Below are 26,546 nucleotides of genomic sequence, written 5' to 3'. Positions count from 1 at the left end.
AAGAGGAAGGAAGGAGCACAGACTAGAGAGAAGCAGGGGAGGGTGAGAGGGATCCAGGCAGCAAGGGGCGCCTAGAGGTGGGCTGGGGGCACCATGTCGTCCGTCCGTCCGTCCGTCATCATCCTTCCGTCTCGTGCTGTGTGCTTGTTTTCAAGGTTCAGACACCCCATCTGACCCCCCTCCCTCGGCTGCCATCCATATGCCCTCCCACCTTTCATCCCATCCCCCAGCGTTTAAAGATGCAGTAGCTGCCCAGCTCCAACACCTTTAATTTTTCTTTTAATTTTTTATTCATTATGTTGTTGGTTGCCATGGTGGCTCCTGGGTAAGGAATCGGGTATCTTTTTTTAAAAAAAGGGACAAAAATAAACCTATATAAATATATATATTTTAAAAATCTGAGAATAAGAACGACTGATAGATATTTCGGGGGTTTATGATGCGAAGAAGAGTTGTGTTTATGGGTATTCATTGGATGCTTTAAAAAAAAACTTCTCCCCCCTGGATTGCCATCTGTGCTTTCTCTAGAAGGGCATGCCTGTTGGAAGGGGGCAAGGGGAGGAGGAAAATTTGGGATCCAGAACACCCAGAGGTTGTCCCCATGTTCAGTGAGAAAGAAAACCCAGTCATCGGCGTACGGGCAGGGGTGGCAGCGACAAGGAGCACAGGGCTTCTGTCCCAACCTGAAGGACGACGGATGTGCCTCATGGGTTGTGGGGAAGGATGTGTGCCTACAAGCCAGGATGCCTGGCCCTATTGTCAGTTGTGGGGAAAATTCTCTAGTGAAAAAAGGAAAAACATCACCATAACAATCTAACTGCTTACACACTTTACTCTCAGTTCAACTTTTTAAACAAACGAATAGACTATATAACCACTTGTCAATTCATATACAAGTTCATATACAAGTCAGGTAACAACACTTTTCCAGTCATAAGAGCATCACCCGTAGTATAATTCTTAAGTACATATAATTCTATTAATCAGTTATAATATCCAAAGGCTTCTTTGAAATGCATTTGAGAGCTAAACTACCAGAGACGAATTACACGAGGACGCTCACGTGTATGTTAGCCAGGAAGCTGAGTTTTAAAAGACAGATCGGAAGGCTCTGTCAATTTCCCCTCTCTACAGAGCCAGCAAAGATGCTCCTCAGAGAGTTTGTTAATTTCCTTTCTGCCCCCCCCCCAAGGCTCTGTCAGTTTCGCCTCCCCTTCTAGGAGGCAAAGAGGAAATAAACAAACCCTCTGAGGAGCATCTTTGTTGGCTCTGTAGAGAGGGGAAATTGACAGAGCCTTCTGATCTGTCTTTTAAAACTCAGCTTCCCGACTAACATACACGTGAGCATCCTCGTGTAATTCGTCTCTGGTAGTTTAGCTCTGAGAGAAGCCTTTGGATGATACAACTAGTGGGCATGACACCTGTATTCATATGAAAGGAGTTGCAGACATGTTCTTGAGATTGCAGCGGGAAACGAGGCAACAATAAGCCAGGCCCCTCATTGGACTGTGTTTGGAATGATGAATTTCTCCTGCAAAAAATAAATTACTGAACATTCATAGAATTAGATGTACTTCAGGATTATAATATGGGGGATTCTCTGATGACTATGTATCTAGAAAAGTGTTGTGACCTGGCTTGTATGTTCTATTCGTTTGTTCAAAAAGCGGAACTGAGAGTAAAGTGTTACGGTTGTGTTTTTCCTTTTTTTTACTAAAGCGTTTTGGCCGTAACCCTCTCTGTTGTGAGTTGTGGGGGAAGTGGCATATGGGAGGATATCACTAGACTTAGTTCAAGGAAGGTTGGGAATCAGTAGTCCTGAGTTCTCCCACGATGACGCAGTGCCTCACCCCCTTCCTCGGGTTAGGGGAGCTGCTTTGGAGAAAGGGATCCGGCATTACAATCATTTTCCTTTCACTTTCTCTTCTTCCCTCTTTTCTTTTATTTATTTATTTTTATTTATTTCTTCTACATCTGTCTCATGGCATTGCTCACCCTCGCACTGTTCATATTCTCCATTCAACTGGTGGCGGTGAAGTTGGGGAAGGGGGGGTGAGGAACGAAGGGAGGGGGCATGAGGGCATTATGGAGTTACGGACAGACTGGTGGCCGCATTGCCTGCACCCATAACGGAGCACAAAACGAAGGAGTATCACGGCGATATAGATACAAAAAGGAAGAAGAAAACCCCCACAATAAACACTTAGTAGGGAATAAACGTTTCACTGTAGCAGCACTTGAAGAGCAATTAAAGAACTGCAATTTATAATTGTGAATCTCTTTAAGTGTTTATATAAGGTGCAAGTGCAAAATATCAGTCAAATTCACATCTGCCCTGAGCCTGCCTGCCTGCCTGCCTGTGCGGAAAGGGTGGAATAAAAATCTGAAATAAATAAATAAATAAATAGATAGATAAAAATAATTAAACAATAATCCACCATCAACATCCTACTACAATTCATAACATCCGGTAACAATAGAAATGTATAACATCCATTTCTGACTTCTATTTCCAACAGAAAGGTTCCCAGTCTAATAATTAACAAGATAAGTCCATGTAACATACAAATTTTTCTTCTAGTGTGTTGTTTATATTTTGCAGAAGACTGCTATAGCCATGTGGTTTGGAGACTGTAGTAGCCGTGCAACTCAGCAAGGAGCCTGGTTGGATCCTTGTTTTGTGATCTTTGTCAAGAATGCCACAGGCTTTGCTCCATCGTGTGCGATGTCTTTCTTTCACTTTCTAAACCGGAACCAACATATTAATGACCGATTCTTTAATTGCTCTTTAAGTGCTGCTACAGTGAAACGTTTATTCCCTACTAAGTGTTCATTGTGGGGGTTTTCTTCTTCTTTTTTGCATCCATAACGGGGCAAACGTAAGAATCAGGAGGTCTTGGGGGTTTTCTTACAATTCTTTGGCATGAACTGCCGAACCACATGGCCTGTACTGTCGCTGGACTGAACCATTTTAGACTGTCGGCAGGGGGGCTTCATCATTCCTCACATAAAGGTTAACATTGGATTAATTTGACTGGATGTGCGAATGCTTCCCCGTATAGACACACACTTGCGTATCGAAACCTAGCGTGTCAGCAAAACGGCGACCCAAGAATCACTCCTCCTTTCATTGGTTCATTTGGTATGACACTTGATCCCCCCACTCGCGTTCTGAAGTGGTGGATTCCAGCAACAGATCTGCCGACCTTGTAGTGGGGCTCTTACAGTGCAATCCTAAACAGAGTTACTCCAGTCTAAGCCCATTGATTTCAATGGGCTTCCTGCTCCCAAAGTGGCGATCGGCATTATCCTGGGCATATAAGAAGGGGCCACAAGAACTAAGCAGGTAGGGTTGAGGAAGCTTCTAGTGCTGTATTGTGGACTATGGTCACATGGCTGGTGGCCCCGCCCCCTGATCTCCAGACAGAGGGGAGTTGAGATTGCCCTCCGCGCCGCCGAGCGGCACAGAGGGCAATCTAAACTCCCCTCTGTCTGGAGATCAGGGGGCGGGGCCACCAGCCATGTGACCATTTTCAAGAGATTCCGGGAACTCCGTTCCACCACGTTCCTGCTGAAAAAAAGCCCTGTATATATGTGCGTGCGTGCGTTTGTGTGTGTGTGTATATATATGTGCATGTGTGCGTGCGTTTGTGTGCGCGCATGCGTGTGTGGCTTTCCCCCAGGGGCTGTTCACAGAGTGGGTTCCTTCTTGAGAGGGATCCCTGAAATTGCCTTTGTAAACCATGTCTTCAGCTCACTATGTGAGAACTGCTGCCAACCCCCCCCCCCCCAAGATACTTGAGGGATGGGCAACAGAAAACAGCTTCAAGAGGCACTAAGGGATGCTGGCAGAGAGAAGCTGAGCAGGGAAGTGAAATGGTGTGTGTGCTTAGCGTGTGATTTCCAAGAGCGCGCTTTCATGGTCTCCCTACAAATACCTTAGCTGAGACAGGTTTTCTCAGGGGTGATCTGTTCAGAGGGGGGCCCCCGGTGCCTGCTTCCTGCCCCTTGCAGCCCCTCCAAGAGCCTTGCTTTGCTCTGCCACCACACCAAATACCAATGGACTGAGCTCAGTTATTTCTGGCACACAGTGCTATGCCCAGGGGAAGCCGGCCGACCACAAGCCTCCATCTCCTGGCAGGCCCATACATGGGCATGTTCTGCGATGCCATCCACTCCGCCATGGGATGGGGGCAGGGGTGGCATTCAGGCTGCTTCTAGCACTCACCGCAGACAAGCCCCTAGCCACCTCTCGGAGTGAGAATAAAACTGGGCCAAGAGATGGAGGCTTTGGGCCACTAGAGAGAGAGAGAATGCAGGCCCACAGACACACCAGCAGTGAAGCCTTTGCAACAAAGGCCAAAGTCTCTTTGGGATCCACCTCAGTCAGTAAGGCTAGACCAAGTCTGTACAGCCTAATCCCACGATGCCGGACACTGCTTTGGCCAACGGCTGTACGCTGCTTGGATTGCTCGGGCAGTCAGGTAGGGCCAGTTCTTTAGATCTTTTCCCAGCAACCAACATTTGCTGCCCCCCATGTTAGCAGGCCACATTCAGGAATGGCTCTGGCTGTCCTGTTTTCCTCTTCAGCCCTTTGAGGAAAGGTTGGTTGGAGGAGGGAGGAAGGAGGAGGAAATGGGTTGTGCCTAGTCTCTCCTTCTCTTGGATTTTGCCGCGTGAGTTTGGTACAATAGGCCTGTTTGCCCGTTGGCCTCCTTTTCCATGACCACTCGATACCATCCGTTTTGCCCAGCGGCCCTAACGGCCTCACATCTCTTTCCCCCTCCAGCATTCTCAGCGCCAGGCTCCTCCTCCTCTGCCAACCGGTTTGTCGGCATCGGACCCCGGGACGGCAACTTTCTAAACATCCCCCAGCAATCTCAGGTAGGGGGTCCAACTTTGTAGGGTTGCATGTGGCACTAGCCCAGGCGGTAGCTTGCATGTGCGGGACGGGGTGATGCTGGGTTCTGCACCGGCAGGAGGGGCGGGTCAAGGGCTAGGTCCAAGCACACGACATCCGCTGATGCCTTTCAGCTACCAGCTGCGTTCTAACTGGCGCCAAAGTCTCTCCCGTAGAAGCATCATAGAGCAGCAAGGCCCTGAGGTCTCTCAGGAATATGATGGGACTTAGAGGTTGAAATCAAAAAGGTGGCCGGACTGCAGGACTCCTGAATATCCATACTGCGATCTAGGAATGATACCTTTGCATGGCGTAGCTGTTGTTTACTGTTTTCCAGACAAGAAGCCGAGGTTGAGAGAGAGTGGTCTTTGGCCAATGAGTTGACGGCTGAGCTGGAATTTGAAAACTGTGCTCTGAGTTAGAAACGTAGTGCAGTCGATAGAGTGGGCTTTGTGGGGGAGGATGTTTATCTTTGCCCCTCCTGGGGAAAAGTGTTTTGTAAAAAAAGTGAAGAAAGCCCTCTGTCCCTGTGCTCATCTTCCAGTTAAACCCTCAGTACTTATGAAAAAGAATAGCCAAATGGCATGGAAGAGTTGTCCTACCTTTATGGGGTGCCTTTGGTGATTCTTAAAGCTGAAACAACCAAACAGCTTTTGCTTGCACAGAAACAATTTTGCAATCCAATATGGGATGATTAGACACACGGATGTAAAGGCCGTACATACTTGCCAGGAACCAACTAGTGTGCAAAGAAAGAGACATCTACTTGTGGGATTCCATGGTTTTTCCCACACAAAGTTCGGCATGTGAAGCAGCCCCTACCTTACAGGATTGTGAAAACAAAGGCCAAAAAAACCTGTAAAGGATGTCCTCTTTGCACAGTGAAAAAACAAGGCAGCACGCCTAGCCAGGCCAATTAATGACATTTAAAAAAAAATAAATTTAGCCATATAAACAATGATACAAACTAAAGGGAACTATAAAACCAGGAGATACAGAGAGGAAAAAATCATAAAATTAAACCGTGGAAAGCAGTAATAGAGACTACACTTCACAATCTGTTACAAACCCAAGAATCACAAAGAACAAACATCTAAACTTTGTTGCATCGAGGGAATTACATCTTTTGCACATATAAAATCCAGAGCTGGTTTCCATATTTTATCATGTTAAAGACATGGGTGAGCAGCCAGTCACTTGATTGGCTTTTATGCACCCCATTTGAACCTGATGAGAACCCTTCGAAGTAGGTTAGGCTGGCTTGAGGTCATTCTCAAGTTTTATGGTACAGTCTGGACTCAAAGTCCTGTCTCCTTTGTCCTGGGCTGACCCTTCAGCCCCCTCATCAGAGTGGCTCTCACAATGCCAATGGAAACAGCGTATGGCCCGGTTGTATTACACACCGTTGTATTAGGGTTGCCAGTTCCCTCGTCCTTGGCACTTGCCTTGTGCTGGGCATGAGGTCCTTTCTCACATGCGTGCTTTGCATGTGCATGCCCCACGGTTGACGCGATGATGTCACTTCCAGGAGTGACGTTACCACGCCTGTTAGGTGCATGCGTGGCGTGCGTTCCTGAGGTGCCTGCTGATGGTGGGCAACCTCCCGGAGCTTGCCACCTGCTGCCAAGCGATCGGTAAACGAAGGGGGAAATCTCTGGGATTTCGCCTGCCATTGGTGGGCACCTGGGAACCCTGCATTGTATGCAGTGCACCTGTGTCCCTCCCTCGTTTACCTGCTCCAAATAGGTCTCTGTGTGAGGAGCAGTGTCAGGAGAACCAAGACTGGTTCTTCCTTGGAGTTGTAACAGCCTCTAATGCTGTACCAGCATCACTCTCTTGGCCATTGAACACCAGGCCAGTGAGTTATCATGCACAGTGCAGAAACCAGGCCCACAGCAGCAGGCAGGTGCCGTTGGGGGCAAGACCACGGTTCAGGCACACCGTTTCAGACCGAGCTGCACAATCAGTTAGAAGATAGCAGAGGGAGAAAGTGGTGGTTCCAGGAGGAGCGGACAGGCCCTTCTGCCTTAAGAGCGGCCTGTATCGATGCCCATCCAAACCTGAGCGTAAGAGCTGTGTGCAGATTTAACTTAGAGTCTCGAACAGAAGTAATACGAGGAGGGTGGAGATGCCCGGTCAAATGCCAGTTTAGTAGCACTACAGCCTTTCTGGGGACACATCACTGAAGGGATCTTTCAATAGGATACAACTGGACCACGGTGTGAATGTTAAGTTAAGCAAATAACACCGTGCTGTGAACTGGTAATTAACAACACAGAGTTTACTTGTAACAGTACTCGATAATTGGATATAACCTGTATATCTGCCTGTACACATGATATCTAATGGATCTCCTTTGTGCAGCAGCCCAGGGGGCTGTTGGGGAAGAATACGCTTGAGTTTTCATTTTTGCTAATATAATCTTTGCGTTCACATTGCAGGCTGATTTGAGTCTTGTATAAGCAAATGCATTCTTTCTAGGGTTGCCAAATACAGGTTGGGAAATTCGTGGAAATTTGAGCGGGAGGGACCTCAGTGGGGTATAATGCCATAAAACTCACCCTCCAAAGCAGCCATCTCCTCCAGGGGTACGAATCCCTGTATCAATTGTAATTCTGGGAGACCTCCAGATCCCACCTGGAGGCTGGCAACCATTGTTTTGAAAGGTGTTTCTGCTTTTAATGCAAAAGTACACCTTGCTTCGATCTAGCAACAGTATTACTATGCTTGTTCCTACGTAATGGTTTGGTAGATCATAGAATCGTAGGGTTGGAAGGGACCTCAAGGTTCATCTAGTTCAACCCCTGCACAATGCAGGACATTCACAAATACCTCCCCCCACCACCCCGCCGATATGTATAAGAGAGGAATTCCCAACCTAGTACTAAATAGTTCACAAAAATGGCAGCATGGGACCGTTGAACAGAAGGGAAGGAGCCCTGGCCAGTTCTTTCTCGCCATTTTTAAAAGAGTTAGTAACTCACGGAGTGCCGAGCAGCTGAACAAAATCACGGGGGAGGAAAAACTGTAAAACTTTTTTCAAAAGGGCCGGTGAGTAGGGAAGGATGTGTCGATCAGTGCAGCGTTGCCAGTTGGGAAATTCCTGGAGATTTTTGAGGGTGGGGTTTGGAGGGACCTCAGTAGGGTATAATGCCATAGAGTCCACCCTCCCTGGGAACGGATCTCTGTGGCCTGGAGATGAGTCGTAATTACTGGAGATCTCCAGCCACTGGAGGTTCGCAACTGTAGCTCAGCAGTAGTGGTAGCATGGGCATTTGCCAATAGGCACCCCTTTCGCACAGTGCACAGGACACTCCACAATGGAAAAGGGGAGGAAAAGCTACTATTCCGTGGTTTCCTAGCACTCGAATATTGCTCTCTGTTGTGAGGAATTGTACTTTCCATGCAACAGAGGTGCTGTTGGGGGAAGAGAAGTTCCAGTCCCCTGCATCAATTAAATGACAGTGGCTGATGCCTTAGGCTGGAGTGGCCTGAAACTGAGAGGGACTTTGGTCCGATCGGTGATCAGAAGGCCAAACGGGGAAAGGTGGCAGCTGCGTGAAAGGCAGAGCCAGAGAGGAGCTGGAGAAGCCCGTCCCATCCACCCCCCCTTCCAGCCCCCCTCCTCCCCGCTCTGCTTCCCTTCTTCGGCCTCCGTTGCTCCCTGGCGGCCAGAGTAGGAGCAGGACAGGGATAGCTCTCCTTTCCCATCCCATAACCGATGTCACGTCTGGCCCGTCTGGTTTCCCGGAGCAACCAGACATGATGTCACACCCAGATGAACTTGGACTTGGGGGGCCAGGCAGGGAAACAATGGTCCGGAGCGAGGCTGGACCAGGGCCCAGCACGGCCGCAGGAATAGCGGGCCACTTCCGCCAGCCACTTCCCTCTTTCTGGCTCTCGCCTGCTTTCCTCGTTCCCCTCTCTGGCCTTTCCCCCCCCCCCTCACTTCTTTCTTTTAATGCTCTCCCGTCACTTTCTTTATAATTCTGATGCTTCCCGCCCCACGCACACTTAAATTCTTTTTCTTTTTTGCTTTTGTATCCCTTTCTCATCCCTTCTGGATATACTGGCGGGGGCGGGGGGGGGGGAGAATTGCTCTGCCCGATCAGACAGAAGACGGTTGGGAGATACTGAGGTATTTCTCCAGCAAGGCATTGCCAGGTGGGTGCCTGCTTTGCCAAGGCCCCTTGCGTGTGTGTCGGGCAAAGTGGTGGGGGGAGATTCCCTGCTCCATTGGCTAGGCTACAGTACTGGGGGGGGGGTGCATATGTTACCACAGTAACCAATGACTTTTATGAACTCTGGATTCAGGCAGTTGGAAGAGCACAAAAGAGGGGAAGAAAAAGACAGACTGAATTGGGCAGGAGAGAGGAAGGGGAGTGGGCGACAAGGGCCAGCCAGCTCCCCCTCTTGTGCCTGGGGCTTCTGGCTCAGAACAGCTGCAGGTCCTACGAGGTGTGACAAAACTTTGCTTCCAGCCACACTGCTTTGGTGGTTGTTGCTCAACATTCACTGACTGCCGACAGCCGGTGCAGAACGCAGCCGTGACCCCGCTCTCGGCCCGCTCTCCTTCCCATCTCAGGCCACGTCGGCATCCCTGGGCCGTGTTGGCTTCTCATCTGGCTGGTGCGCTCTGCACATTCCTGATGAGTCACCTTCTTCTCCTCACGAGCCCTTGCCAGACTTTCGGAGGCTGTGGTTGCTTTCCACCTGCGCTTTCCTCATCACGCCTGGTCAAAGAACTTTGCCGCACTCAGGGCCAAGCTAGAAGTGACGAATTACACTTGAATGGCAAGTGAACAGACTCGCATGTATTCCTCCCTGTTCGCTTGCACTCCACTTGCACTCCACTCAGGGCCAAGCTACAAGTGATGAATGACACTTAAATGGCAAGTGTATTTCTCCCTGTTCACTTGCCCTCCACTCAATCCACTTGCCGTTCAAGTGTCATTTGTCACTTGTAGCTTGGCCCTCAGTCACTGGGATCGAGTGGAGTGCAAGTGAACAGGGAGGAATACATGTGAGTCTGTTCACTTGCCATTCAAGTGTAATTCGTCACTTCTAGCTTGGCCCCCAGAGCTTCCCTTTCTTCTCCCCTTGATTCTATCTGGGATCTGGACCAGTGGCGGGCCTGAATCCGTGAATGGTGGTGAGCTCTGACAAGCGAGTCTCGTTTCTTTGTGAGGTGACATTGTGTCTCATCATAGCAGTTACCCACTAATTTTGTAAAGCATAACCAAGAAAAAAGAAGAGGAGAAGAAAGGAGCCACCAGTATCAAGCCCTGTCCTGGGGGATCGATATTCCCATCACCACATTGCAGGGATCTCTGAAATCCCACTGGAGAAGCGTTGCAACGGAAGCTCGCTTGGCTTCCCATGAAATTCTTGATTTTGCATGAAAGTGCAGCTCCCAATTCTTTTTTAATCTGGTGGTGACCTAAGAATGAGTGGGTTGAGTCCCCCCGTCACAGAGACATTTCACAAAAGAATTCTTTTGACTTTCCTCAGAATCTGTCCAAAGTTTTGGCTGAGGAGAAACTCCCAAGTTAACGTTTAGCTTCTGGGACAACTAAGCAACGCAGTCCTGTGCAGAGAAAATTGCTTAGCCTTGGGGAAGGGAGTTAAAACAGAGCACTAAAGACAGCTCTGTTTGCGGCAAGTAATGAGTCAGCTACAGTGGCCATCCTTTGGACTGAATGGCGTGGTAAAAAGTCCCTTGGTCAAGCCGGCATCTGGCTCTAACAGCCAAGTGGCTGAATTCAGAGTTGACCAGATCCAGTGTGGGAGGCACTGGGAAAGGGCACGCAGCGTCTACATCTTAAGTTAAGAGCAGCATGGTTTGGTTCAGGGTAACTCCAGACTCCATGCAGTTCCTGACACGACAGTCATGCTTCTTGCCAAGGAACATCAGTGTTCCTCTGAGGCCCGCGGACTTGTTTCTGGTTAGATGCAGCCTGGTACTGTTCCAGGGCGGCTGAAGCAAGGTCAGCCGCCGTGCAGACGGAGTGTCAGAAGTGGAGTTTGGAGAGCGCAGTCACATGACTACCGAGGGCTTGCTCAAGGCATCTGCAAGCCGAGACGCATGGTGGGACATCTGGAGATGGATTTATCCCCCACTGCCAAGTGGACGTTGTCATAGTGGAGTGACAACTCCTGACTGGCTTGTTCTTCAAGCACAGCGTTCTGATTGGGTTGCTAGAGGCATAGTTTCAAGTTCCAGCCAATTGCAGAGCAGGGACGCCCAAGAAGTGCGGTACTGTTGTTGTTCTATGTTTGATTGATTGTTTCCAAATCCTTAATTTGTATGTTTCCCCCACCCTCCCAAAGATGCTAGTTTTGTCTCTGATGCTGTCATTTGGCCAGTGTCTTGCGATTGGCTGGCGAGGCAAAGCGTCACTGCTCACCCCAACCAGTTGGAGGCTTTAGGTGGGGTGTACATTTGCACTCGATTGGCTGCTGTTTGTGACAATGAGTAATGGTCAGCGATCCAATTGGCTGGCATGGATTCACTTGGGCGTGAGAGCTGGCATCCTGTTTTATGAAAGGAACATGGATTGGCCAAGTGGAGGGAGCTGTGCAGAGCAAATCGCGCTAGAGAGAAGAAAAATATTAAAAGCTTCTCGGAAGGGATCAGGGACTGTTGGATAAATAAGGGCCCCTGAAGCCAGGAAACCTGAGTAGGGAAAGGTGGGGCAAAATGGGGCGACATAGTGCAGGTTTGAGCTGACATGATTTATTGCAGTGTTTGTTACAGTAGCCCTGACCTTGATAGCCCAGGAGAGCTGATCTCAGAAGCTAAGCAGGGTTAGCCTTGGTTGGTAACTGGATGGGAGACCTCCAGCGAAGACCAGGGCTGCAGAGGCAGGCAATGGCGAACCACCTCTGTTAGCGTCTTGTCCTGAAAACCCCACCAGGGGTCGCCATAAATGAGCTATGACTTGAAGGCAGGATTTCATTTCATTTTGTCACCGTAACGGGCTTTTTTAGCCTCAAATCTCCTTCTGTAAAATAGGCATATTTCCCTCTCTGTCCCAAACCAATCCAGACAGAGCAAAATTCATTTCCAGTTGTGCAGTGCTCATTTGCTGGCTGGCTCGCGGATGATAACTTTCAGTTCCGGGAAAGCAGTGAAAACTAAGGAATGGAGACAGAGCAACCCAGGTGGAAGCTGGCAGTCCTCCTGGGTCGTTCCTGGATGTTCATGGCTAGGGGAAGGGAACGTCAATCAAGAGTTAAGGCCAGGGTAGGACGGGTCAGCCTCAGGCCTGGCCGATGCTGTGACAAGTACAGCAAAGTGGATCTTGCAGTACCTGGTTGTTCTCACAAAAGAATGCATCTGGGCTGATGGGGTTTCCGATGAAGCTGTGTGCTGCACAGGTACGAGAGGGCAAGCATCGCCCAGGGAAGCAGGCATGTGCCACAGGTCCAGAATAGCCCAGTAGAGCATCTGACAGCGGGAGAGGAAGGCTGCAAAGAGAACTTCTTTCCCAACTGTGGTAGCAGAGCGCCTCCTGGTGGCCGTTCTCAGAGTCTGCTTTTTCCAGTCGTCCCCCTTCCAACTTTCTGTCCTTGCAGTTCCTTCCACAATGAGCTCCGGCTTCTCACACCTTCTTTGGCTCTCTGACAAAGTAGCTCGCCTCTGTGGCAGGGCCTGCAACATCGGCCTTGACTTTCAGATCAGAACTTCTGCTTGGAATTCAGATGCGGAGGTTCCGTCCACGGCACGGAAGTGCACAAGACGAGACTTTGCTTCGAATGGTTGCAGTATTCATTTCCCCATAAGGGCAAACGAGGTGTGTCAGGCCAGGACAAGATAGCAGTCCTTGCTGTTATCCCTGTTGCCCACTTTCCAGGGCTTTGGTGAACCAGGAGTTGGCTTAAGATGCCTTTCTTGCAGTGGGTTGAGCGGGCTGGATGATACCCAAGCACGGCTCAGCCAGGAATAGCCTGGAGGCCCTTTGAGGACTCACACCTTCCATTCAGTGGCTTATAGGGCATGCTATGAAAAGGCCGTTGGCAAGCACGCCAGGATCTCTCTCTCTCTCTCTCTGTCAGAGTGCACATATGTGCATGAAAGCCTGTTCCCAACAGTCCGTCCCGTTCTTCCAATCTTCCTTCACACTTCTGTGTGACTGAGAGCCAAGCTACAAGTGACGCCTGACACAGGATGGACACTTGTCAGCTTCCCTCAAGTTTTGATGGGAAACGTAGGCATCCTGGTTTTACAGCTTGGCTCTCCATTACAGCTGCAAGACCAGGACGCCTACATTTCCCATCAAAACTTGAGGGAAGCTGACAAGTGTCCAACCTGTGTAAGGCATCACTTGTAGCTTGGCTCTGAGAAATCAAATCCAGACTGGGGCCAGGCAGACAGAAGCCAGCTTGATTCTGAATCATTGCAGCCATTGGGGCAGGTGCCAAGAGCAGAAGTAGTCCCTTAGCACAGTCCTTCCCTTTCTCCCATGTAAGAACATGGCCTCAAGAGGCTCAATGCTAAAGCAGAAAAGCCACAAGTACTGCACCTTACCTTGCTCCCGCCATAAGGGGAAGGGGGGAGGGGGGATTGGGCCCAGTAGGAGAGGACTGATGGGCCTCCTTTTCCTCCTGGTCCCATGGCTGCTTGATTACCAAGCAAGGCGGAGGAGGAGGGACCACGGAGGCTCCCATGGACCGGCTGGTGACTGCTGATGTTGACCCCCCTCCCCGGGCTGCAGTCCGGAATGTGGAGCTGGACTGCAGAAAAGCAGTTAACATAAGAACACAAGAAGGCCCCTTCTGGGTCAGTCCAGTGGTCCATCAAGTGCAGCATCCTGTCTCACACACCGGCCAACCAGTTACTCTGCAGAGCCAAGCCCGGGGCACCGAGCCTTCCCCTGATGTTGCCTCTTGGCACTGGCGTTCAGAGGTTTACTTCCTCTTAGGGCTGCCAGGTCCAGGTTGGGAAATTCCTGGAGATTGGAGGGGCGGAGCATGGAGAGGACAGGATTTGGGGAAGGGAGGGACCGCAGCAGGGTATAATGCCTTAAAGTGCACCTTTTCCAAAGCAGCCGTTTTCTCCAGGGGAACTGATCTCTGTGGCCTGGAGATCAGCTGTAATTCTGGGAGATCTCCAGCCACCTCCTGGAGGCTGGCAACCCTACTTCCTCTGTATGTGGTGGGTCTCTTTAGTAAGCAGGATATGCCTATCTTCCAGTTCTTGTCTCACCAATCGCAGTTTCCTCAAGAATGTACAGGTGGACGGGGCGGGGCGGGGGGGTAACTTCTTATTCTTTTCTCTCACTGAGGGGGTTGCAGTTGAAGTGTATGTGTGTCACGGGGGGGGGGGGCTAGTCCTGCTTCCTTTTTTGAGGGGGGGATGAGGGGGAGAGACTGGAATTTCCCTTCCTTCTCTAGTGGTGCTCAGAAAAACTAGGGTTGCCAGATCCGTGTTGGGAAATTCCTGGAGATTGGGGGGGGGGTGGAGTGTGGAGAGAACACGGTTTGGGGACGGGAAGGGACCCCGGCATGGTATAATGCTATGGAGACCACCCTCCAAAGCAGCCCTTTTCTCCAGGAGAATTGATCTCTGTAGTCTGGAGATCCGTTTGTAATTCTGGGAGATCGCCAGCCACTACCTGGTGGTTGGCAACCCTAGAAAAGGCTATTGCAAGGAACTCAAATCAGCTCCTCCACTGGGCAGGACAGAATCGAACAGCGTTTTCTGTCGAGATAAAAACGGGTTCAATCGAAGCTTTCCAGCCAAGAGAGGACACCAGCGCTCCCGCTGGGTTGTTGCTCCTTTAATTCCTTTTGGTGAGGGAGGGGCTGCGGGTAGGCCTACAGGCCTGTATTCCTCGGGGCGTGTTTTCCATGAACGTAAGCAGAGCCAGCTGTAGGAACGAGAAGCGAAAGAGGAAGGGGGAGGGAGCAGCTGTATCAGGTGTCAGATGAAGATGCCATCCTGGCTTCCAGGTTGAAAGTTAACTCAGACCCGTTACTAGGTAGAATTTAACGTGCTCCTTCATGCCCCATCCGGATCCAAGTATCCCATTCTCATGGACCTAGAGAGACTCACATTTGAGATCATGATTCAGGGTTCTTCTTTATTTTTAATTGGAGTTCGTAGGTGAAGATTGCGGTAAAGAAAAGCACGGAATTCCTCCTTCCTTCATTGGGGATAAGAATTACCGAGACAAATACAGGGAAAGGGGCAATAAAAATCTCTGCATATCCCAGGAGCAAGGGAGTCCAAAAGGAGTATCTGACTACAGTTTTCATGAGCGTGTATTCTTAAAGGCGCGGACTCATTGTCTAGCATCCTCTAAGGCTAATACACCAGGGCCATTTCCAGACGGCTTACCTGGCTCCGGAACGTTGCGGCATCTTGCGGGGAAAACGTGAAATATCGCGTTTTCCCCGCAAGATGGCGCAACGTTCCGGAGCCAGGTAAGCCGTCTGGAAACGGCCCAGCTTTCTATAACAGCACAGATACTCTAGGCTAGGGCAAGTAGTTCCAGGGAGACCAAATCCAGGATAGGATAGTCAAAACTTGGGGAGAACTGGGTTCAGATTCCTGCTCAGCCCTTGAAACTCACAGGCCAGTCACTCTTTCAACCTGATCTACCGCACAGGGTTGCTGCAGAGATGAGAGGGGTAGTTGTGCATGCCAAGATTAGTTCCTTGGAGGGAGGAGGGCTGAAGGACGTTGTGATAAACAGGAGCTGCCACCGAGCCCAACTGCCTTGGCTCCAGCTCGGTTTCTCCCCTGCTGAGTCCTGACGTTATGGGGTGCGTCCCTCCCTCAGGGCCCAGGAGGTAGAGGAGGAAAACATGGCTTATGATGACCGATAGGGTTGCCAGGTCTCTATACCCTCCCGGTGGGAGCGGGGGACCTGGCACTTACCGTCTGCCTTCCAAGTGTGTGTCTTCACACGCAAGCAAAGCATGCGCTTGTGCACTCCTGGCGCTCAAGTGATGACATAACTTCCAGAAGTGACATCATCACACCGCCCGCATCACATCAGCACAACACCGCCACTTCCGGATGTGACGTCGTCATGTCTGCTGGGAGTGCTTGCGCCACACATTTCCAGGGTGCCTGCTGGCGGAGGGTGATCTCCAGGTGGCCCAAAACCTCCCATTGGGTAAACCGCCAGGAGATTGTCCGCCACCGGGGACAAACCCTGTGTTTATCAGAACATTTTGTGCCATTCTAGGATTGTTAAGTTTATCCCTGAAAACATGAACAGGAGTTTGGAAAAACCCACGTATGCTCTTCAAGAGTTGGTTCAGTGGCAATCCTTGGTTTGAGAGACATCAGCAAAGGGGAATGAAGTGCCGTAGTTTGGTGGAGCGTGGCGAGGGGGAATGCTGAGCTCAGTGTTGGGAGGGAGAAGTTGGGACTACCAGAGAAGAGCCGATTTCGGGTGGGGAGGCAGTTTGCCAAAAGAGAGCAAACACCACAGAGGGCTGAACAGAACCGACCCTCTGGATCGGCTAGTATCAGTATATCACCATCACACTAGCAAAAAGGAAGGATAAAAGTTTGCTGTGTTTTAATTCTGCCTCCCTTTTTTTGTATCTTCCTCTGCTCCAGTCTTGGTTCCTCTGACGGGATCTTCAAGCGAAGAAAAATAATACAAATAATGATAATAATAATAATAATTTTTCACTCAAGCCCCAAGAGTAAGAATCTTCAGTCCTTAATCCGTCTCTTCACTGAGCTGCTCCTCTTCAAGGAAACATCAGAGACGTTGGGTCACACTGCAGATGAGAAGCTGAGAAAAGTTGCACCAGACCTCCCCGATCGATCCGAAGCAGATTTGGCGGTTGTGTCGATTTGCGCCGTGTAGAATCTCATCAGCACCTACAGATGTCACGTAACGCTGTTATAATTATATATGATAGCTGCGGACAGGCCGTTGAAGCACCAGTTAAAACAACAAAAGGGATTTCGCTGTACTCATCAATGGGGAAGGAACTGTGTTGGCGTTAACCAGCCTCAAACCACCAGAATGCACCAAGTTTTGCTGGGCATTGAAAAAAGAAGCTCTGCCCTTGGTCCCACTGCCTGTCTTCCTGATCCCAAGAGGGCCGTAGCCCTTCCTAGAGCTCAGGGAGGCTTATGCTTCTTGGTCACTTGGCTGCTATTAAAAAACCCTGGCAAAGCTGCCAGCTGATCGGATTGGTTCCAACACCACGCGAATGCCTGAAACAGTTTTTAAAAGCTGATCCAACGGGGTACGCAGGTTCAGAATTAGAACTGGTTTGATAGGAAAGGTACCACCATTTGCCTTCACAGCACAATTATCCCCCTCCAAACCTGAATGCCTTTTGCATTAAAACTCCCTCATTAGCTAAATTAATACTACATCCTTGTTTCTTCAAAAAGCTCCAGCAGAAAAAAACTACTTGCTGCTAGGAGGCCAGGCTGACTCTATCGTGATAAAGTAATCGGTGGGCTCTTCCCAGCATGGGTCTTCTTTCTCTGATACATGACATACCTGGTCCTGAGCCTCTTTTCTCAAACTGTCGGGCAGTATTCAACGAGTCATGCACAGAAGATTTCCCATGTCCTTCCCCATTCCTGCAGCTCCTTCCATCCCCTAGAGAGCTCATTCCTGGGATCGCAGGATCTGTGCGGAGGAAAACTGCGCCGGGGGTGAAAATGGCCCCAATTCCTCAACGCAGCTGCACTTGTCGAAGAGGAAGGAGGAGTGAATTCACTCCAGCCTCGTCTGCCCACTGCAGCCCCTGTGGTTATTCCCCTGTGTGGGCCCTGCAATCCTGGGAAAGATCTTTCTGGGCATTGGAAGGGGCTGCAGCAAGAGAGGAGAACGTTTGGACACTTCCTGTGCTATGCACAGAGTGGTTAGATGCTACGTGGTACCTGGTGATTCCTGGGCTGTTTCTGCATGGGGGACTCGTGTCACCAAGTGATTTCCCCTTCATTCCTCTTAGTCCCCTTGTGCCGGCTACCTAGACCCCCCACCACTGTTTGTCAACTTTTTAAAAAATTGGTCGTCTTATAATAATACATCTACTTTTTTTATAAATTAAGCCTGCAAAACATTCATTGGTGTGTGTCGGGTACGGTCAGGTAGAGAGGGGCCCAGAGGAGAAATGGCAACAGACGTGGGTGGGGAGGTTCAGAAATGAAAAAATCCACACCTCCCCATCCACTCCCCAGAAATCCACACCTCCCCATCCACTCTGGGGGGAGATGCAGCTTGACTTTGATACTTACAAAAAGATCAGAGCCAAGCAGGTTCCGGAAGCATTGGAGCACACCACCGGAAACCACAGAAGATGATGCAAAGGACATCAGGTGGATTCTCCGCTGGTACTCCTTATTTTTCCTGCAGCTCAGAAATCAAAAAGTATGGCATGATAGTCATGTGTAAGGCACTCCTCGTCTTGTTCCCCGTGAACGGGTGACCGTAGTGTCAAAGAGAAGCCCGGCAGGGGAGAAGCTTTTAAAAATTGCGTCAGACCCCTCCGATCCAGAGCAGATTTGGATAACATGGCCAAGCCAGGCAACGTCCGTCATGTGCTCATCTTGTAGGAAAAGTCATTGTACGCCTCCCTCTCTAAACATGTGCAATTCGTAGACGCCTTGAAGCTTAATTTTAAAATATTTGAAATCAATGGCAATGAACGCATGGGCAAGAACGCAAAGAGGCCCGGCTGAATTTGCGCTGCGGATGAATCTGCGGGGTTCAGTGGGGCACGTGTCTGCCCTGCTTCCAGCCTGTTTTGGAGTAGGTGGGCTGCATTCCTGACCCTTGACTTCCAGTCTTTCCCTTTTGAGGTTTTGGGTGTCTGTTGTGACTGTTTTGATGCTTTATCTGATCCCTTTTCTCTGTTTTTGGTTGTTGTTTTTTTTAGTCTTTTCGTTGTAGCATTTCCTTTGGTTTCCTATACATACAGGTGTCAACAGCAAACAAAATTAAATAGAAGGGGGCAGACAAAAATGCAAAACCCCTCAAGTTCAGTAAACATGAAAGGCACTCAGCAAGCTTCAGCACACACAAGAAAAGTCAAAAAAATATATATATAGTTAGAGGTAGTGAACGCTGCCTGACTGGCCAGTGAGAGAGATTGGCATCACCAGCTTTACATGACACACACACACACACCCCGAGATTCAGTCCCATATTCGCCCTGCTTGCTTTCCTCTTATTCCTCTTTAGGCTGGCTGCAACACAGGAAGCGAGGAGAGCAAGTGTTCTTCTCTTTCTTGCGCCCAAGAGAAGACCCTCATTCTTTCTTTTCCAAAGGGGTATGAAAGAGATCCCGTCTCCTTACCCCGCCTAGAGCTTTGGGAACAGGATATTCTTCGGGGCTCCCCATTTCCATCCCATCTTCCCTCTTAAGTGTGGCTATTTCTGCATGAGGGAACGATTCAGAACAGCTCCTTGCTGTAGACTTTGGGCAGAAGGCCTTGTTCGACACTGGAGGGGGGGCGTAGGGGGAGAGGGGGACAGCGACTGATTGGTAAGGAGCGTGGAGGTGGTGCTGCTGCCAAGAAGCAGTGGCTGTGCAGTCTGTACAGGGCCGGGGGGCTCTGGGGTCCCCTGGCTTGTGCCACCAGGAGTTGCCTTGCAAGTGACCGTGGAGCTGGGTTGCCAGGTCCAGGCTGGGAAATTCCTGGAGATTTGGGGGGGGGGGGTGGAGCCTAGAGAAGTGGGGTTTGGAGAGGGGAGTGGTCTCATTGGGGTACAATGCCATAGAGTCCACCCTCCAAAGCAGCCATTTTCTCCAGGGGGACTGATCTCTGTCACCTGGAGATCAGTTGTAATTCCACGAGATCTTCAGTGAACACCTGGAGGCTGGCAGCCCTACAGAGGGGAAGCCAATAAAGATCACCCAGAAGCCTCCCCCCCCCCCAAAGCTCTTCCCCTCCTGACCCCCAGGCAGCAGAAGGGACTTCTGCTAGCAGGCCTAGTTCAGGGCCAGGTATTTGCATCCCTGTCCCAAGTGCAATGATTTTCCAGTTCCAAATGGAGAAACAGGGTCGAAGTAGGGAATTCCGAGGGCTGCAGACCTGCTCCTACCCTCTGCCAGCATTGGGCTCCCCTGCTTCCACTGCCCATTCCCAGTTGTCACCACCACCACCCCTACACACACACATACACAACCGGGGACACGCTTACCGTAGGCAGGTTCGCCAGGGGTGTCTGACCCTGCGCAGCTGCGGGACCAGCTGCTGCCACCAGGGGGGTCCCTTCTTCCTGGGGAACAGATCCAGGCCAGTCCCCCCCCCCCCGGGATTAGATTTTCAGGGCCCTTGTGGGGTTGCCTGCTGCTGCCACCTGGGGCCTCTGTCCTTTGGGTCTACTCCTGCTCGGGAGGCCTGGATTGCATGCGTTCTAGAAAGGGCGCTCAGCTGCTCCCTCCGCCCCCATCTCAAGGCCTGCATCCACCCTCCTTTATGAAAGGAGACCCAGAGGACGGTGAAATGGAGACTGCCAGGCACAGGTTGGCTATGGTTGATTCCCCGTCCGGTTCTTCAGGTCTGCTGTAGCCTTTGGCCAAGCAAGTTTGGCAGGCTTTGGCAACCATGCAACCCACCACCATCACCCCCAACTATAAGAGGGCAGAATGGCACCACGAGCGGTGGCCCCTCGTTCAAACTTTTCTTCCAGTCTGTGAATTTGGCTCCCTCCTAACATTCACAAACCCTGAGGGTCAGATTCAAATATGTGACACACAGAGAGAGATGGATCAGGAGCAGAGAAGACCGGAACAGCCCTCTAGGTTGAAAGAGCAAGGTCTGTTTCTTGGAGAGCACTGGGTCAGGTGGACCTTCTGCAGATGTGGAAATGGTTCCTGACCTGCAGCTGTTAAGGAACAGACTTCCTCCAGTGCAGGCTGGCCCTTCATCGTGTGTTTTGTTGCAAAGTATTGAGTAGTACCTCTCCGGTACCTGGTTGCTTCGGACGGGGTTGTAGCCTGGCCTCACTGTTGAGACTCGGAGTTGCGTTCAGTTGGTACCCATCCAGGGTGCGGCACCCTGGCAGCATTTGAAGGTCTGCACGCTTTGTTTTCTTTAGTGGGACATTCCCAGACCAAGAGAGACAACCCCTATACACACCATTTTCGAACGGTGTGTCCAGATTTCTATTGCTTGACAATTTCTGAGTGCAAAAATGAAAACGTCCAAATTGGAGGGGAGGAGGGGGTAAAAGGCCACTACAGTCAATACCTATTCAAGTTATTTACGTATATTCAGTGAATGTATCCTGTTATTAAGTTACTGAAAAGGGAGTAATTCGTTCAAATGATCCAATCTTGTATTTTTAAAGCTTTGAGCCTTCTAAATTTCGTAGTCAGTATTGCTCAAGCCTGGATCTCTTACTGTGGAATCTGGGCTGGGGCAGAGGTCAGGTGCGCCTTTCCTTGCACAATCAGGAGAGGTCTTCAGGCCAGAGCTTTGCAGGAGTTGAGAGACGGGTGGTCTCAAAAGTGCAGCACTTAAAAACCGGAGGGTGGAGAGAAAGACGGTTCCTTTTGTGTGATTCTGAAGAGACGCTCGGAGTCCCAACAGTGATGGCATCTGCAGGTGTGTGACAACCGAGTGGCAGCAGCAGGCAGCTGGATACTTAGGAAACATGCTTAGCTGTCTGGTTTGGGTTCTCAGGTGGGGGATCTGTAACAGCATAGGAACATGGAAGGGGTGGCACGGAGGACTTCTTAAACTTACGGTAGCTGGAAGGTGTGGGTGGCAGAAAGGAAAATACACAGGAATCTGTGTTTAAAAGGGGGAGGGTTTTTTAAAAAAACAAAATATATATTAGGGGTTTTAAAAGAACCAATTTTGTTTGCATTGAGCCAAGTGCAATGGAGTGCATAGTTTTAATATCTTTGTATGTTAAAGATTGTTAAAGAAGAAGAGAAAAAATCTATTTTTGTTGCAAAGTCCTCTGTTCCCAGGGACTCTAAATAAGTAGGGACAAGAGAAAACCCAACCTTTGTAAGTATGGGGAAAAATTCTGTTTATTTTTTCAATTGTTTATTTTTCCTTTTTTTCTTGTTTGTTTTTTAAGTTTTTTTTAAAAGTTGATAATGATCGGGGTTTGATTCCCCCCCACCCACTTTTCCTCATTAGTTTTGTCATTTTAAGGGAGGGCTGAAGGCAAAAGTTTTTCACATGCAAAAATAAAATTGTTAAAAAAAAACAAAACCACACACTGTATCAGGTTAAAAACATTGAAGAAAAATACAAAATTTTAGCTAAAGAAAAAGACAAGCAGCAAAAAAAAAAAAAAAAACCACCTAAAAATCATAAAAGGAGAAAATTAAAAAATACAAAACCTGGTGCTTCTTACAATATAAAGTACATTAAAATCTCTATTATACATAGTTTATGAACCAATTAATTGTTATCATAAAGCACATTTTAGGAAACATGCATTATCCCTTCTTTATGTTTAGCTGAAAGGGGCAGCGGCCTTTGCAGTCAAAAGCACCAGCAGCTTTCGGCAGCTTCTCATGGATCTTCGCAGGTTGCCGAGTCAGACTGGTGATGGCGCGGTTGCCACAGGAAAGGGAAAAGGTTCACCTTGGAGCAGAGGGTGCCCTCGAGGGGGCCTAGAACTCCAGTTCCTTCCGCCTCTTCCCTGCCCTCCCACCATCACCACTGCTCCCTTCTCTGCTTTATTCTCCACCTCCATCTTTCCCCAACCAATGCCCATCAAAAGATCCTTGGTGTTGGGTCAACTTTAGGTTCCATTTTGGCACGCTCTCCCCCCCCCTTCCCTTTCTCCTTTCTCTCAAGGGCTTCTCTGTGGCAAGAGAAGCCAACTTGTAATCTCACCAGCACCCCCTTCCCCACCGAATGCCTCCCTGTGACCCCTGCTTGTCTTTCTCACGGCTGTCCCAGTGTAGCTTGACTCCCTCCTCTTGCTTCCCTCCCATCCTTGCTGAATTGTGGAGCAGTGTGGGGTGGGGAGAGAGCAATAGGCGCCCAGGCCCATCGCACAACCTCACAGAGCAGGGAAGGCCAACGGGAGGAATTCCCCCCACTGGGTTGTCTGAGAGGGAGGACACTGCGTTCCTCTCACCGCGCTTGCTGGCCAGCTGACAGAATAGTGCCTTTGCAAACCCATCTTTCGTGGGATCAGGTGGCCAGGGGGTGGCTAGAGGGATTTCCACTCCTCCCCTTTAATCCATATGCTCAACCTGGGAGAGGGAAGCAATACAAGCCCAGGGTTAAGCAATGCAATGGAGGGGCCGTAGCTTAACACAGAGGGGCCCAGCCCCCTGTGGCTAGAGGGGAGAGGGAAGGAAGCCCACTCTCTTGGCAAGGGCAACTCTGGTAGTGGCAGGGATTATCCCCCCTCTTGCCCGGAGCCGTAAGCCCCTTGTCCGCTCTTCCTCAGTCCCTCCCTCTCAGGCGATGCTCGGTTAGGGTTGTGGGGAAGCCATGGACTTCCCTTGGGACCAGGGGGAGGGGTTGGGTGATTTGACTATCTCCAGGTGACTTCATCTGGCTCCATCCAGCCACCCCATAAAGTTCCTCTGTGCCCTCCCTCCTGCTCCTTGTGGGGGGCGGAGGGGACAAGTCCCTCTTGGCTCGACCAGCTGTTGGGCCAGTAGAAGCTGGACATGGTCCTCTGGCCCGACTTCAAATGGACCTCCCTCCCTCGACAGCTGTTCAGCTTTACTGCCCCTCCTTAGGTAGCTCAGCCCCCGTCTCTCTTTTCCGCCCCCTGCCCCCAGTTAACCAGCTTCTCTCTTTCTCGGCAGCAAAACCTGGAGATCCATGAACCTGCACCTTCCTTGACTGCATTCTACCCCTGCCCCTTTGAACAAGTTTCTTCTTTGGTTAAGAAACGCAGTATATATATGAGTACAGTACAGTATATATATATATATATAGTACTAATGGAATTTGGTGTGCTTTTTCTCCTCATCCCCTTCGCTCCTGGCCTCCGTCCCCCAATTCCCTTTGTGTCTCTGGGTCTGTTCTTCCAATTTCTTCTCCCTCCCTCCCCGCTCCCTTCCCCCTTGCACTTGAAAATAAAGGATAGCTCTTCGTCTGTTTTTGTTCTTTCTGAAGTTTCTTCCGTGTCTAGCAGAATGCAGGTAGCCATATGTTATAACTGTCAATATTGCTTCACAACAAAAAAAAAAAAAAGGAAAAAAAAAGGAAAAAATCCAAACTGTTTTATCATTTTTTTGCCTGAGCATTCTTCGGCTTTCTCCATTGGAATGGCTTATCGTGTTATGTGGATTTAAAACAAAAAGAGAAAAAAATGTTTTAAAATGTGTAAAAAAAACTTTTAAAAAAAACTACGTATGTTTAAAAAAAAAACGAAAAAAAAAAAAACCATCGGCTTCCTTCTTTCCCGTCCTCACCAATTCCTTCCCCAGAGCAGAGGTGGGAAGCCTAGCGGAAGGGAGTGCCGAGGGCTCCCAAGTTAACATGTGTGCATGTATGTGAGTGTGTGCGTGTGCGTGCGTGCGTGTGTGTGGGTGGGTGTTTGTCTTGGTGGGCGATGGGGGAGCCTTTGTCATTTCTTTCCCGTTCCCCTGCTTTCTGGAGGAGCTGCTCAGAAACATCCAGAAGAGACCCATCCCCCCCTCCCTGCCCATCCCCCCTTCCTTTGGTCCAATTGCAAAGTGCCTACAAGGTAATGTTTCAGCAGCAAAGACAACACTTCAGTGCCTCCTTCCTGTTCATTTGGGACTGGACACGATCCTTGTGTGATGCCAGCCCAGAGTGTCTGGCGTGCCCTGTGGATACGACACCTCAGGTCCTGGCAGCCCCCTTGCTTGAAGCACTTTTTCCCCTGCCAGGAAGTGCGGAATATGCGCTGCCGGGGGGGGAGGGGGAGATCATGGGTGGGAGGGAAGGCAGAGGGCCAAACTAGACGTGCAAGTTTTTAAGGAGCTGCCTCTGTGGAGGGAGATGGGCAGGGCTTTTTTTCAGCAGGAACGAGGTGGAACGGAGTTCCGGAACCTCTTGAAAACGGTCACATGGCTGGTGGCCCCGCCCCCTGATCTCCAGACAGAGGGGAGTTGAGATCGCCCTCGGAGGGCAATCTCAACTCCCCTCTGTCTGGAGATCAGGGGGCGGGGCCACCAGCCATGTGACCATTTTCTCTGAGGGCAACCCACTGAGTTCCACCACCTCTTTTCCCAGAAAAAAAGTCCTCGAGATGGGGCTCCTCTCTCCCCACTCAAGTTGTTTCCCCCTGTCAAAATAGCAGAGGAGGGGTGTTTTCCCCCTTGTTTTTTCTGTACACCTGGAGCAGTAAAAACGGGGGGGGGGACTCCTCCTATGCTATTGTGACAAGGGAAACGGCCAGCTTGAGGGGAGAAGGAGGAGCCCCCCCACCCCCGTGGAGGTGTTCTGAGGCCATTGGGGCTCGCTCTTTATTTGTTTAACAACCATTTACTTTTTAACTGCTGTATGGCTGCCGAAACCTGAGTTGAGTCTGGAGAACTCAAACCCTTTAAAAACCTGCATGTCTAGCTTGGCCCTTAGTGCTAGCCCCCCATGCACCCCTTGCCCTCTTAAAAACTGAGGGGGAAACAACTGTCTCTGGGGGGGGCAGACCCCCCCATACTGGAAAGATGGATCAGCCACCATCTCATGCATTTGCCATGAGCATAGCTGTGGAGGGTGAGTTGGCCCCAAAGCCGTTTCAGAGCAGAGGCCTGGCCCTCAGAAGCACTTCTGTGAGTTTCTGAAGATCGCACAGCCTTTTCCACTGCAAGCAGCTGCCGTCTAGTGAAGGAGGCACGTGCCAGTGTCGCCACGGAGCCAGTGCGGCATTCGCAGCCTCTCCTGTTCCACTTTAGTGGAACCAAGGGAAGGGCATCAGGAGAGCCCCCCTCCCGCCTTTGCAGGAGAGACCACTGAAAGAGGCCAAGCATTGGCCACACCCATTGACACCTGAGATGGGAAGGCAGCCCCACTGGATTGGGAGGCTGCTACGCCCCACGCCCCGAGCCTCCTGGCCTTCTCATGGGGAACGTGGGTTCCGTCTTCCATTCCTGATGCTTCCTGTGGTGGGGCAAGTCCTCCCCTGATATCACGCTATTCCCTGTGGCCTGGCTGCCGAAAAGGCCTGTGCAGGAACATGGGTGCCCCTGGAACCATTTTCCTTCACTGGGTCACCCTGAATGTCTGCTGGAACAGCCTGGCCCACAGCTTCATGCACTGGCTCATCCCAGAGCAAGGTCAGAGGCTCAGGTTGGCAATGCCCGTGGGAGGTGGGCTGCCTGCAGCCTTGCCCGCCCCTGGCCCCGAGGGCAAGAGGGCCCATTCCCACCCAGCTCCTCCCCCTCCCATGCCCTCTCCCTTCGCTCTTTGCGAAGTTGTTCATTGCTACTGGTTTGGTTTGGAAAACACAAAAAGAACTCATTCCCCACCCCTGCAGCCAATTTAAGGGAAGTGCCTTAAACGAATGCCTTTGCTGCCACCAGCGAACAAACCGAGACAGGAAGAGAAAGCGATCACACCTGACGCGCCCACCTTCAGAAATGTGAACAAGCGATGTTTACAGGGATTGCAATCACCACACTTCCAGGTGGGCTCCTGGGGCCCTTTCTCCCTGCTTTCTGCCCCCACCCCCAAGAGGAGAGCTTAGGCCTGCAAGATGGCTCCCTCTACTAAGCCAGCCTCCGCTCCATGCCATTGCGCCGGCCTCTG

General features: G+C 50.4%; 1 protein-coding gene across 7 annotated transcripts in view; it reads left to right on the top strand.

Moving 5' to 3' along the window:
* Positions 1 to 23,925, top strand: part of NFIX (nuclear factor I X) — a 247,857-nt gene extending 223,932 nt beyond the window's left edge. For 6 of the 7 annotated variants that reach the window (XM_055003531.1, XM_055003528.1, XM_055003532.1 and 3 more), the window contains 2 exons: positions 4,790 to 4,884; positions 16,479 to 23,925. In XM_055003531.1, coding sequence (XP_054859506.1) covers positions 4,790 to 4,864 — 75 coding nt within the window. In that variant the 3' untranslated portion in view covers positions 4,865 to 4,884; positions 16,479 to 23,925. The remainder of the gene's footprint in view (positions 1 to 4,789; positions 4,885 to 16,478) is intronic. The other variant, XM_055003530.1, reaches the window with a different exon arrangement.
* Positions 23,926 to 26,546: the final 2,621 nt, after the last annotated feature.

Source organism: Eublepharis macularius, chromosome 19, assembly GCF_028583425.1.
Source record: "Eublepharis macularius isolate TG4126 chromosome 19, MPM_Emac_v1.0, whole genome shotgun sequence".
Taxonomy (NCBI): Eukaryota; Metazoa; Chordata; class Lepidosauria; order Squamata; family Eublepharidae; genus Eublepharis; species Eublepharis macularius.
Note: the sequence above shows the minus strand (reverse complement) of the source record. Positions and strands in the feature narration are given on the sequence as shown.